Source organism: Ylistrum balloti, unplaced genomic scaffold (assembly GCF_031769215.1).
Source record: "Ylistrum balloti isolate Yb309-2 unplaced genomic scaffold, AGI_CSIRO_Ybal_v1 Utg369830, whole genome shotgun sequence".
NCBI classification, from domain to species: domain Eukaryota; kingdom Metazoa; phylum Mollusca; class Bivalvia; order Pectinida; family Pectinidae; genus Ylistrum; species Ylistrum balloti.
In genome coordinates this window covers 1,542,136-1,556,863 of record NW_026781993.1, presented here as the reverse complement: position 1 = coordinate 1,556,863, position 14,728 = coordinate 1,542,136, and the positions used below count along the sequence as shown (strand labels likewise).

At 34.7% G+C, this 14,728-nt stretch overlaps 1 protein-coding gene across 1 annotated transcript; it reads left to right on the top strand.

Annotated features, from left to right (window-relative positions):
• The first annotated feature begins 4,614 nt into the window (after positions 1-4,614).
• Positions 4,615-9,676, top strand: LOC132545172 (leucine-rich repeat-containing protein 51-like). Its single transcript, XM_060208848.1, has 5 exons — positions 4,615-4,718; positions 6,248-6,375; positions 7,155-7,366; positions 8,638-8,778; positions 9,361-9,676. The coding sequence occupies exons 1-5, from the start codon at positions 4,705-4,707 to the stop codon at positions 9,511-9,513; spliced, it is 648 nt and encodes a 215-aa protein (XP_060064831.1). The 5' UTR covers positions 4,615-4,704; the 3' UTR covers positions 9,514-9,676.
• Positions 9,677-14,728: the final 5,052 nt, after the last annotated feature.

The following is a 14,728-nucleotide window of genomic DNA, read 5'->3' as shown; positions in this document are numbered from 1 at the left end:
AGCATGCTACAGGCCTTATTTTAGTTGCCTGGGCCTTTTGATTACTGAGAAGAAGTCCTTTGAAGATTTAAAGACATTTGACCCCTGTGACCTTGAATGAAGGTCAAGGTCATTCATTTGAACAAACTTGGTAGGGTTTCATCAAAGCAAGCTACAGGCTAAATATTAGTTGCCTGGGCCCTCCAGTTATTGAGAAGAAGTCGTTTGAAGATTTTAAGACATTTGACCCCTGTGACCTTGAATGAAGGTCAAGGTCATTCTTTATAACAAACTTGGTAGGGCTTCATCAAAGCAAGCTACAGGCCAAATATTAGTTGCCTGGGCCTTCCAATTATTGAGAAGAAGTCGTTTGAATGAAAAGTTTACGGACGGCGCACGGCGGACGACGACGGACGAAGCATGATGACTATAGGTCATCGGACCCTTCGGGTCAGATGACCTAAAAATGCCTCAGGCCAAATTTGGACAATACCCAATCAGTTCTGCAGAAGGAGTAGGATTTTAAAGAATTTGCTCTATTTACTCTAGTTGGCCCCTTCCGCCCCAGCGGGCAGAGACCCACCATCTGTATGAAGTTGATTATCCTTCTTCAAAGAACGCTTCAGACTAAATTTGGAAAAAAAGTTTCAAAACCCTGCCCTTAATGCCTTGGATTCCCAGTAAACCCGAAATTAATTAAAAAATTCATACATCATCCGACAAAAACTTAAACCCAACAGAAACCAAAATTACATCCATAGCAACCATAGAAGATAAATCACAATGTTTATATTAGATACTACATTGATGGTTCTGAAATTCCATGAACAAATAGTGTAGGTCTAGGAGTTTGTGCCTCTAACAACAACATAAACATATCAAACAAAATGTTTCAGTTCAGTTCAGTTTATTACAGTAAACTCACAGCTACAGGTTTAGCGTTAAGATTGATAGATCAATCCAAACCAAACAGGACAGTCATCTTCTCAGACAGTCTTTTGGCACTACAATTTATAGACACCAGAAATAGCTCAAGTCATTCTAAATTTGATTCTATGTTCTCTACAACTATAAGATGAACTGGGTATCACAGTAGAACTAGTACAAAACAACTCCCACAAACCAATCCTTATCAAAACCAAATCAAGTTCTGATAAGCGTACTGTTACTACACCTGAGGTGACAGTTGTAAGCTTTGCCATGGTTAGGCTTTGTATACAATACCTTTCCTGATCAAAAGGATTATAATAAACATAATGTATGTCCAATGACAAAATGAAACCATATCATTTCACTGAATTCAGAAACCGCTACAGATAAAGTGACAATGAGTGTTGATGCAGAGTTAGATAGTTACAGATTCGCATCTAAATTGTGAATAATTAAATAATGTTATTTTTGAAAAATAGAGAATGGAAATGTCAAATGAGTGTTGTTGTAGAAGTTAAAGATTTTATACTGATCAACAAAACATACATTCATCAAATATATTGGTTGGTAACACTTGCAGACAAGCTGACCATTTGACCACCGCTAAGTCAGGCCATAACTACATAACGGTAAATTACTTCCGAGATCACCAGGCAATGCGCAGAATCCTTTTAGACTAAAGCCACATATAGAATACAAGTATTACTGCTTTTTCACATTTTCACTTTTTCTAATATCTTTACTGTATTAAACTTATTTCTCTGTATTCAGTTGGACGTGTGCAGTATAAATGCTGAATGGTTTATGTAATGTACAGAATGGAATCTGTTCAATTATATTAGAGTATGGATTGGTTAACTTGCTTCACTTCTACAAACCAAACCCTCCCTTAACCCGCCAAATATTCATGTCCCATGCAGGGTCACTTTGGAGAAGTTCCACTGTATATATTCCATCCCCTGGTGATATTCCTGGCAACAAAAGAGCTGACAAACTAATGAAGAAAACACTGAATCATAACATAAATGACATTGAGGCAAAATAGGCCTTAAATAATTGTTCAATTACTCTACAGCTTACATAGAAGACACTGTTTGTTCATCAAGACATTTTCTACAAACTAGAAATCATATTCTTTATATACATGCACTACATAATTGTCATTACCCCAAAACTATTGCTTGTTGGAAAAGCAAGCCACACGCCCAATATCAAGATCCTTATATTAACAAACTTGGTAGCCCTTTATCCTAGCATACTAAAGGCCTAATATTATCGTCCTTGGCCTTATGGTTATTGAGAAGAAGTCATTTAAAGATTTTAACACATTTGATCCCTGTGACCTTTCAAACAGATCAAGGTCATTCCTATTCACTAGGGGTAAAATCAACTTTCTGTATTTAAGAAATGATTCCCTACCTTCAGTGATGTTTTTGTCTAAATTTGGTTGAAATCCACTCAAGCATTAACAAAGGAAGCATTTTCAAGCACAATCTTGTCTAACTTCTGCCCCCAATTCCCTACAGGTCCAATCAACTTTCTGAAGATCAGAAATGATTCTCAAATCTCGAAGTCTGCTTGTATTGCTTCAACTATTAAAAAGCAGTAGTGTTATTAAGCAAAATATTGTCTTATTTTCCCTTTTGAGCCCCTGTCCTTTAGTCCCTAAGGGTTGAATCAAACTTCTGAATTTAAGAAATAACTGCCTACCCTAAATGATGAATCAGACCACAGCTTGTTAAAATCCACCCAGGCATAAAAGAGGGGTAGGGTTTTTTAATCTAGTTTCAGCATCTTCCCCTTTTGGGCCCCCTCCCTTAACCCAGAATCAAAAATCTGAATTTAAGAAATGATTACTCTCACCCAATGATGCAGAAAATCAGATTTGGTAGAAATCCGTCCTGGTATAAAAGAAGAGTAGGGTTGTAAAGACAAACGAAACACGATGGCTATTGGTTATCTTGACCCTTCAGGTCAGATGATCTAAATATTGGATAGAATTTGGAGAGATCAGAGTAATTCAAACAACTTGAGACAAATAATAGAAAAACCTTTTAAAAAGACAAAATTAAACAGCCACAGTAAATCAGAAGATAAAATTATCACAAGATCAAGATATCAAGATAAGGTAAAACAAATTTAAGATTTAAAAATATTATATATACTATGTTGAAACACAAATCACAAAATTGTGAGTTCTGTAATAACGTGGAAACAATCAATCATGTTTTCTTCTTCTGTCCCAAACACTTAACAGCTAGGTCAGAACTGTACAAGAAATTAAATAGAAATAGAAAATAAATCCAGTAATTTCCACCAATCACATTTTATCTAATGACAACATGAATGTTCATTACATTTAAACATAATGACTGCATTATGCACAAAAGGAGGAAATTTGAGTAGATTTAGGTCTATTTAAGTATGTATATACATTGTATATTTGAGTATATTCTAGTGTATTTGCGTAGACCTTGCAACGAAACAAAAAACAAGAGATCCCAGAAGGATCTTGGTGCCACCATTATTTGATCTTTATATGCTCTTTGAAAGTTGAATCTTTTCCCTTCTTTTCTCTTCCCTGTTTTTGCTCTTAATGATAAGACATTTGCAAAAATAGTGATAATAATCTTTAAAAGTTAAAATTTAAGATATCCGTCTGTCTACCATTTTGTTTTTCTGAGCAGTCCCAAAATCAGACTGACACAAGAAGGGACCAAGGGGAACCCACAAATAACATTTTAAAAAGATCCATCAATCACTTCTCAAGAAATAAAGATAAACTTTCAAAGGCAAAATCCAAGATGGTGGTCTGTCGGCCATTTTGCTTTTCTGATCAGACCCAAAATTAAACTGGCACAACTAGGGACCAAGGGTAACCTTTAAAGGCAATTTTCGTAAGGTCCATCCAGTACTTCTCAAGAAATAGCGATGACAAAACATTGTTTACAGACGGACGGACCACGGACGCAGAGCGATTCACTTTGAATACTTTCCAAATTATTTTAAATAAGTATTGACACAATGTAATGTACCACTTAAGTTTGGCATTCTTTTTTATACTGCGCAACCAGATAACAACGAGTTAAAAGTACAAAATGCGTCAAAATTAGCTGACAGCTTGAAGTCTCTCAGAGTCAACAAGTGCTGCATTTACCCGAATAGTATCGCTGCCAATCCAATTGAAGAGACAAATGAAACAAATACAAATTTCCTTATGCTTTTTCCTAAGGGAGATTTCATTACTGTCCCCTTCTGTATTTGTTTTGTCCGCATGGTCAATCTATTTGCCTGCAACTTTCATTGATTTACGTTCGGAGTTCGAATATTCGGAACACAGCGCGTATGTTTGTAAAAGGGCTTTTGATTGGTTGCATAGATATACAAACTAATAATTCGTATGCTGTTGTCAATATCCGGATATTCATAAATAGAGAGGCTTTAATACAAATAAACAAATTCTTTAAAAAGATAACAACCTAACATACTTTTTTTCATTTTAAGGACAAAATACCATACGCAAGACTAATAAAAAATCATTCAAATCTAATGTCATAACAAAATCGCCTAAAAACATTGATCCGGAATAGGTCGCCACCAGCACCGGTTTCTGATATTAGCGATCGAATAACACATAGCAACGAAAAACCATGATGGCGTAATGTCCGTATTGTTGAACTACGACATCTGTTAAAGGAATATTCACAATCAAATATGTAGATATACATACATCCTGCATCTTTGGTTTAGAGATCCATCGACATATTGGTGATAAGAACAACCGTTGACGAAAACATGTCGGGATTAAGGTAATACAATGCCGAAAAACTATAATAATAATTTGACTTTATTTATTCTTGATAACATTATGAGCAATATGCTCGTCTTACATATGACCAAGAAGATGATATACAATATTTACAATTTAAATTACGAAAACATTTCACAGGAAAGTAAAATACAGCAACAGGGATAAGGAGATATCATTCCACATAACATGTCTTTCCAGATTTCTTAAAAGCTTAAAGAGAATTAGAATTTCTCGCATCGTTGGGTAAAAGGTTCAATGTAAGATCAATGTACGACTTTCTAAAAATGTTTGTTTTGCGAGATGGCAAGTTAAAAACATGTAAGAACGAAGATATTGTAGATCTACTTTGAACACCAGACAAATAAGAAAAACAATCCAAACTTCGTGGAGCTAAATTATTAAGCACCTTGTACACTGAAACAGCTTGATTGTATAGTATAGTAGTGTTTCCGGTACAGGAACACACCGTGTTCCTCTTCACCAGACTCAAAAATTATATTAATGTGGTTAAAGTTCATTTTCCGGTTAGTTTACAGTAGCTCTTTATTTATATACAATATCTTGATTTTTCCAAAACTTATCCAGTTTGTTTTTAAAAGTATTTGCATTTGGAGCAGATACAATGTCTTCTGTAGGATTATTCCATGTTTTTACTGTTATAGCAAAGCTAATAAGCTTATAAAATTCATTAACAAAAAGGCAACCAATTGAGGTGCTTTAACATATCACATGAAGGTGTAGAGAAATCACAGTTTAGAATTATTCTTGCTACTCTCTTCTGCAGACACCTAGTTTTACAATATTCTTTTTGGCATTGTTACCCCAAACAATGGAACAATAACTCTGCAAATTTATTTTTATCCTTTGTAGTAAATAGTTAGAAATCCTCCCTGTGTGAAAAAAAATCCTAAATTTACCTGGTAGTGACCTGTGCATGGCTGGGCACTTGGGTGTTTTAAATGATTTACAAAGGTGCTATGTCTATGAACAATATATCCATGAAAAGGTAAAAACATTTCTCGTAACTTACATAAATATGTCAAAGCCATTGGCAGTCATTGGCTATATTTTTTCCTACAACCCAAGTTTCAAACACATTTTGATTATGGCTGCCATTACAAAATCCTGCAAGATTGTTGTTTTAAACCTACTGAAAAGTTACTTTACTTTCATGAGATTGCCAGCCAATTGTGCAAATGTGCTAGAAACTATTTGTCAGAAAAAATGAGTTGATATATTCATTTTACAATTAACGTAGAATCTTATATGTCACTGTTGAAAGCATATCAGATCTCTTTTGCAATTATCACTTGAGACTTGCAGTTTCAAATCACATTTAAAACAGACTGATACATGGTGATCAATATTTGAGTCATTTTGGTGCTGTTAATAATACTTCAAATCCTTCCAAATTCTCTTTTATTAATATTTTTTTCAGATTTTCAACAAGGAATGCCACACAAACCTATGGTTCTGTGTTATCCTTGTGTATGAAATCTAAGTTTTTGTGCTTTTTTTGTTTTGCAGCATTGTTCCATTTCAAGGCTCTGGTGCCATCACCAAGAGAAAGAACAATACCTCTTCTGCTGTAGATAACATGAATGAGATGTCTAAAAGTATTAACTTTTCTTTCTGCAGATATGGCCATGTAGAAGGTTTGTACTTCATTTTTCTCTGTCTGCAAAAGGTACTTCTCTTAGTATTGTTAACAGCTAAGGTAATGTTGAAAAAAGCTGATAATGTTCTAAACCTAATTTCAGGATCTGTAGACACTTCCCCAGGAAAGGTTGCTTTATATGTTGATAGGTATGCACTATTCATCTATTAGAACTCTGAACCAAAACATTTTCCTAAAATCTAAATTCTGCAATGCTTTCCTTGTTGAAAATTTCAAGTTTCTTTGAAACAAGAATTCTGTGACGAATTATAAGCCTTGCCATCTATACTTTATCACCACTAATTTGACAAAATTTCTAAAGACAAGACAAATCAAATCAACAAACAACATGTGATTTTATTGAAAGTATCTACAAAAATGAAGTGAAATAGAAAACTTATAATCAAGAAGGTGATCTTACTCAAAGTCATCAATATCCCTACCCCTAAAAATGATTCAAAGTAATTCACAGGCACCTCCTACTGTCTCACTGACATATTAATGCATGATGTGACAAACTATTGATAGCTGATTAAGTGAATTAGCCAAATTCCAAAGTTTGAAAATTCTTAATATGGCATCAAATGAAAAACAGAAACCAGACAATCCACACAGCTTGAAGCTATTAGTGAGGAAGTCTAGTCAATTCTGTGTTCACAATTAGGTCATTTTTACTTTTAGTTCATTTTTATGTGCAGATTCTTGTTCTGTATAGTTTTTGCTCAAAATTATGATGACTGTGATCTAAGTTAATAAATTTCTGTTTATTTTTCACAGAAGCAAAAGAAGAGGAACCAAGGGCAACACCAAGGAAGTCAAAATTTCCTGAAAAGGAGAATAAGAAATCTCCGACTAAATCTGTGCGCTTTAACAACAACAATTTGACAGATATTTCAGGACTCAAGGAGACCCTGTTTGCTCACAATGTTGAACCCCTCAAAGTACAATGGCTTGACCTGTCTTTTAATGAACTCACCATCATTGATCCTGTGAGTACTTCAGGATGGAAATATTTTTCTCACATTATCTAACCAGCTGATCCCAGGGAGGTCACTAATTTCTCACACTGTAGGTACTGGTTTCCACTAAGGTATGACATAATAAAGAGGAAGAACATCTCAAATATACTTACAAAACTAGAGGTGTCCTAATAGCTTGAATGCTGGTGCAGCAAACCATGAGACAGATGGAGCAAAATGTTGATTAACTAAAATCAATTATAACCCTCTGAGAAATGCTCACGATGCCCCCCCCCCCCCCCCCCCCCACCCCCCACTTCTTCACTTGGTGTAAACAACACAACACTAACTTCTGTTCATTATCATGTTGTGGACAAACATTGTTAAAAAACAAATCATAATTTGAATAATGTTTCTATCAATACATACCTTGTATATGCCGCCACCCTCTCCCCCCCCCCCCCCCCCCCCCCCCCCTCAAAGAGGACTACCCTGCAGGAAATAAGAATTCTTACCTGCTTCCTTTACTCCCCCTATGTGAAAGGCTTCCTGTTCTGTATCCTGGCTGAGATTTACCAGATTATTAAAATGGTAGTTACCACTCATTGCTTACTGCTCAATATTAAAATTATTATGGAAAAATTTCCATGTATTTCACATTGAAATTGTGCAATATTTTTAGAACTACAATTGTTTGCTAGATATTCAAGTAACCCTCGGATATAGAATTTTGGTTCAGATCTCATAGGTGATTCACATAGGCAAAGGCAGAAGACAAGGAGATATATCTAAACTGTTACTCAGAAACCAAGCAATAATCTGTTCATATTCACACCATATTGATGTAATATCAACTTCTATACCTAATAAGATTTTGGTGGTCATCGGTCAAGGTTAAAAGGTCAAAGGTCACACTCCACTACTTTTGAAATAATAAGTTTGTCTACTATTAAGAAATCTCATGAACAGTTTTAGTTCCCAACAACACCATAGCATCAATATCTATGTCTCCTAGCTTTTGGTAGTCATCTGTGAAAGTAAAAGGTCAAAGGTCACTCTGAACATTAGACAAGTTTCATATTTATCACAGAGCATTATGTACAGTTTGCTGGTTATTTTGGTGATAGGACTGCTGTATCAGCTGAACCATTTGCTTGATCACAAATAAGTCCATTCCTTTATAAAAGGAATCAGTGAAGGCAGTTTAGTCATGATTGAGCCTCCTTTTGATGTATTGCCTGACCTGTCTATGGTTGCTGACTATATATTTCATCATGACATGTACTTATAAATCTTTTTAGGTGCTGCTAGACTTAGAAAATTTGCAGATCCTTTACCTTCATGGCAACCAAATAAAAGATTTAAAGGAGATAGAAAAACTGCAGAGACTGAAAAATCTTAGAAGGTTAACTTTGCATGGAAACCCAGTTGAGAAGGAAAAGGTAAGGCTTTATTAATGATCAAACATCAAAAGCTTAGTGGGACAATCAAAACTGTTCATTGTTAATTGGGTTCTCATGTTCATAACAGCTGACTGATGCTGCAGAGAAAACAGTAAATATCATAATTCCATAATATCTTGGGTGTTAAATCCATCAAGCACCTTATAGGGTAACAATAAAACAAAAGAGATCTTATAGAATATTGGATATCTGATAATAACACCATTATTCTTAACAACCCTGAATTGGCAACAAAGGTTGATATGATAACTGGAAAAACATCACATCTAGATCTCACATTAGCATCATTGTAAAGAGCTACCACACTTAACACATGGACTACTAGCAATGGCACATGAGGATCAGATCACTACCCTACACTCGCCAAATTTAACTTAAAACCAAAGTAATTAAACATACCACCATAAATGATAATGTAGATACATACAACAACACATCGGTGAGACGAGTCACGGAGACGAAAATCTGTCAACCAACCAAACAGAATACAACCTTCAAGATTAATCAATTTGAGGTGAATTCATGGGGTATAATTGTATATGAACTTTTTTTTTCTTTCAGAACTACAAACAGTATGTGGTGTCAATGTTTCCAAATCTTCTGAAACTTGACTTCAGCTCCATCACAAAGGCAGATACAAGGACAGCAGAGACTTGGAACAAAATTCAGAACAAATCTCCAAAGAAACCAAAGGCAAAGGATGATGAGGACTGAAAAACTCTGATATATCATTGTATATCAAGGTATTACAGTGGTTGGTTACAGGAGAGTGTGAAACGATGCTGCTTTATAGATGTCTCATGTATTATCTTAAATAAATCATGCTGTTATATTGTATATATAAGTATTGTTAAAATTATAAGCATATACTATTCATCATCACAAAAATCTCAATAAAATGAGTTTTGATTTTGAATATGCAATCATTTTTACCATTTACACATTTTATATAATTTTTTGGAGATATATGTAACATTGAAAATCATGATAATTTTGAAAGGATAAGTTTGAATTTCCAACACATTTCAAAATTGCTTATGATAGTTTTTTGCCTTTTATATGCCTGATGAAGGCGGGTCTTATTATGTTATTATGTTAGTGGGTGGGCGGACACATATGGTGTCAGCTCGATAACTTGAGAAGTTCTCAACAGATCAGCTTCAAACTTCATAGGGAGGTTCATTACTGTGACAGCTCTGAAAATTTTGATCACCATAATTTTTAAGCATATTCCACATATTTATGGCCCCTTATCACAAATAGTTATCAACAGATCAACTTCAAACTTTCTGGAATGGTTCATTACCGTGATTGCTCGCCTAGTTCAATGACCACAATTTTTGGACCAAAATGTACTGAGATATGGCCCTTTATTTAATTACAGAGTGTTTGCTCAATATTGCAAGTGGTCTTCAAAGGATCAACCTCAAACTTCAAAGAAAGGTTTCATTACCATGATAGCTTGCACAATTTTGATCACTTGTAATTTTTGAACTGTAATTCATTGAGTTGTGGCCCCCTTTTCAATTACCAAAACAGTGTCTGTTCAATTTCTCAGTTTGTTTTCAAAAGATCATTTTCAAACTTGATAGGAAGGTTCATAACCATGATCACTTAGACACATTCGATGACCAAATTTTTCCGACTATAAGAAGAGTTATGGCCCTTTTTTCAATCATCAAAACAGTGTCTGCTTGATATCTTGATTAGTTTTCAACAGATCAACTTCAAACTTCATAGAAGGGTTCATGGTTCATGGATATGGTTACTCTTATGTTGACTAAAGTTCACTGATATAAGAGACAACGGAAGGCAATATATCAAGATCATCAGTGAAACATTTAATATAAGTTTGCAAATGAATTATACACAGATAATGCTCTTTTTCAATCGACGTGTTTCAAAAAGGTAAAACAGCAATTATCAAACTCTTTTGGCCTTAGGAGCCTTCAAAGATTGTCTCCGCACAGATATAGTGCCTGACGTTATGTACTGTGTACTTAACAATATCACCTTCTGTGTCTGTACTGTTAAATATTAGCGAAGGCCCATGCATGCTGACAAAATTTTTATAATCCCATATTATTTCATGTAAGTTACATGAAGCCATTCTTCCGAAGCAATCAGAAAAGTTATTGTGATTCCTATTAAAGGGTATGATTAATCAAATTCACGAGAATGTTATTTTTAATTCAATCTTAAAATCATCCTGTATGTGGTTGCAAATAACAGTTCTAGACGATTTGTTTCAGTCACAAACATGTGATGGACAGGTACTCATAAAAAACTTGGTACTGACGTCCCATACTGGTGTACTGGTATCCTTGGTTTAAATCGTTAATTTTTATTTTTCTGGAAGCACGACATGTTACATCAACCAAAATTACCAAAGTGCGAGGTCATGAAACACATGAGTTTTATTTACAGATCATCACAGAGTGTTGTCACCATTGACACTTGTGGTTTACTAAAGTTTCATCCACCATTATACAACTGGTACTGTCTGTAAATGACCTTAATGTGTTGATCAGACATTAAACATCACTTTCCTTCCCTTTCTTGTTGCAGAATGCTCATTCAACCAATGACTAGCATATCTTGTACCAGCAGAAGGAACACTTTGGGTTTTTTTCTGGGTTTGGTAGACTATTTCTATAAACGGTGCTGCTAACCAGGCTCATTTGTATCCTGTGTTAAATATCACAAGGTTATTGGGTCACCTGAGACAAAGTCTCATGGTGACCTATTCTAATACCTTTCATCTGACGTCGTGTGTCATGCGTTGTGCGTCGTGGGTCGTGCATCATGCGTTCGTAAACTTCTTCTCAAAAACCCCTGATCCAATTCAGTCTTCAGGAAACACATTGTAATTCAAGCTTTTCTAAATTTTTAGAAGTTTATGAAGAAGCCTTTCTTATAGATTTGATGTAGCATGAGAAACATCTTCATTTTTATGCTAAGAGCATTTTCAATGCTCTTCAGCATGTTGTTTTACCTAGTTTACCGGTCAAAATCCAATCATGATATTGATTTTTAAATATATTCAAACTGTACATTTCAACAAGTTTTAATTTCAAAAGAAATTGTTTCTTTATATTAGAAACTAAAAAGAAATTGTATTTAAAATTCAAATGATTGTATTAAACATTGAGTGATAATGTTTAATTAGCACTTTAAAGATTCTTTTGTATAATACAGTATAAACAAGATAGTCTGAAATAGGACTATTTAATTGTTAAGTATGTGTGGGTCGGCCTTTCTTACATTAATATCAGATCCCTGTATTTATAAGGTGATAACTTCAGTGTGCAAGTTGAAGTGTAAATCAATGATAGTTTACCATGGAGGAAACACATGTTTACTGGCATATGTGATAATAGTATACTTTTAAAGCAAATATGTGATAACAGATTTCATTTTTATATGATGTATACATGGATTGAATGAAGCATGGATTCATTATTATTGAAAAGTATCAACACTTTAAAATTTTGATATTTTCATTTGTGAAGTATTTGTTCAAAATTACATACAAAATTTACTTCAAAGACAAGTTACTTTTGAACTTTGCAGTCTGTTTAAAATCAGAAGAGAACTATTCTCAAAGTCTGATTGATAAGAATGCCAGATTATTATCACACACAGGGCTGTAGCAAGAAAATAAAACTGTGTAATTGCCAGGATGTTATATGTACTGAAGAACTCTCTTGTTCACCGCATTATTTTACTGAGTCATGAATAAAACCAATGAATCTTTAATCTTGTTTGTTATTAGTTGAGGAGCAATATTTCACTACTGTTTTGGTGATTTGCATTGGCCTGAATTTCATTGTCGCAACACCCTTAACTTTAATTGTCACATAACCTCCATCGTCACATTACCTTCATTGTCAAATAAACCTCATTGTCACATAACATCCATTGTCTCATCACCACCATTGACCTCCATTGTCACCTAACCACCATGGTCACATAACATTCATTGTCACATAAAACTTCATTGTCTCATCATCACTATTGTCTCATCATCACTATTGTCTCATCATCACCATTGTCACATCATCACTATTGTTACATAACCTCCATTGTCACCTAACCACCATTGTCTCATCAACACTATTGTCTCATCAACACCATTGTCTCATCAACACCATTGTTACATAACCTCCATTGTCACATCACCACCATTGTCATACAACCTTCATTGCCATATTACCTTCATTGTGACATAACCTCTTCTGTCACATAACCACCATTGTTACATAACCTTCATTGTCGCATAACCTCCATTGTCACATCACCACCATTGTTAAATAACCTCCATTGTCACATCACCACCATTGTCACATAACCTTCATTCTCACATAACTACCTTTGTCACATGACCTCCATGGTCTCATCACCACCATTGTCACATAACCTCCATTGTCACATCACCACTATTGTCACATTACCTTCATTCTCACATAACTACCTTTGTCACAAAACCTCCAATGTCACATAACCTGCATTGTTTCATCACCATCATTGACCACCATTGTCACATAACCTACACTATAACACTACCTCCATTGTCAGAAAACCTGCATTGTTACATGACCTTTATTTACCTGCATTGTCACATGATCTCTATTCATACATGATATCTATTGTCACACGACCTTCATTAACCTCCAATGTCACGTGACCTACATTAACATTCATTGTCACATCACCTCCAATTCTTACACTGTTGTAGCAGGAAAAACTTTCCAGAAATTATGGGACATGTTTGAGATATATAGGTATTGCAGACTGGTTATGATAAACACACCCTGAAACATATATATATATATATATATATATATATATATATGTTCATACACTACATAACAAACCATGGTAAATCAATTCGAAAAATGCTAAAAAAATGCTGAAATGTCATTATTTTCAACCGAAACCTACATCTTCAGAGGAGGAATTTATTTCTGAACACCTGTCTAAAAACTCGGGAGAACAGAGAAATGTGGCTGAGCCTCAAATATAAACATGTATAATCATTTACAATTTTGGTAAATATATCATCACGTAGAGACAAAATATCTATATGTGAGCAGAACGACACTGTCATGGTAACAAATTACTTACTCTGTACTGTATTAATACATTCACCCCTACAATTGCATCTTTACCTTCATTAAAACCTGTAAAAATGATTCTCACTTCACTGATCTATCTTTATGATATGGAGTCTATTGAATCATTTCCTCCTATATGCCTAGTAATATTGCTGAAATTTGCATTATTTTTCCATAGTAAAATTCTGATTTTAGCTCAACTGGCCCAAAGTCCTTCCGTCTGGCATCCGTCAACTTTTCATTTAAACAACTTCTTCTGAAATACCGAAAGGCGCAGAGTGATCATATTTGGCTGGAAGGTTCCTTTGATGAAGCCCAACAAAATTTGCAAAAAGAAATAACCTTGACCAATCTTCAAGGTCACAGGAGTCAAACGTGTTAAAACGTTTAAAAAATTTCTTTGGAAATATAGAAAAGCTTAGAATCATTATATTTGGCCAGTATGTTCCTTTTATGAAGTCAAAGAAAGTAAAAAAAATGACCTTGACCCATAATCAAGGTCACAGGGGTCAAATGTGTTAAACATGGAACATATGCACAGATATAATAATGTTGGTCATAAAGATCCAGGTGAGTGATACAGGCCCTCTGGGCCTCTTGTCTTCTTCCAAATTAAAACACATTTCACATGGAACATGGAAGTTATATTAAGCACACTGTTTAAGTTATTTATAAACACAATGTGCACAGGGGCTTGGATATTTGGCCTTTAGGCAGTACAAGCAATGGAGAGGTGTTATACAAGTGAATGTCGGAGAAAAGAAGCATTTACAATGAAGTTCTGTTACTGAGTCATTACATGCAAGGAAGAT

Bases quoted from the DNA above. Each gene is read 5' to 3' on its own strand.
- LOC132545172 (XM_060208848.1), top strand. The intron at 6,376-7,154 runs GTTTGTACTTCA...TATTTTTCACAG, and splicing joins CAGATATGGCCATGTAGAAG to AAGCAAAAGAAGAGGAACCA. The intron at 7,367-8,637 runs GTGAGTACTTCA...AAATCTTTTTAG, and splicing joins AACTCACCATCATTGATCCT to GTGCTGCTAGACTTAGAAAA.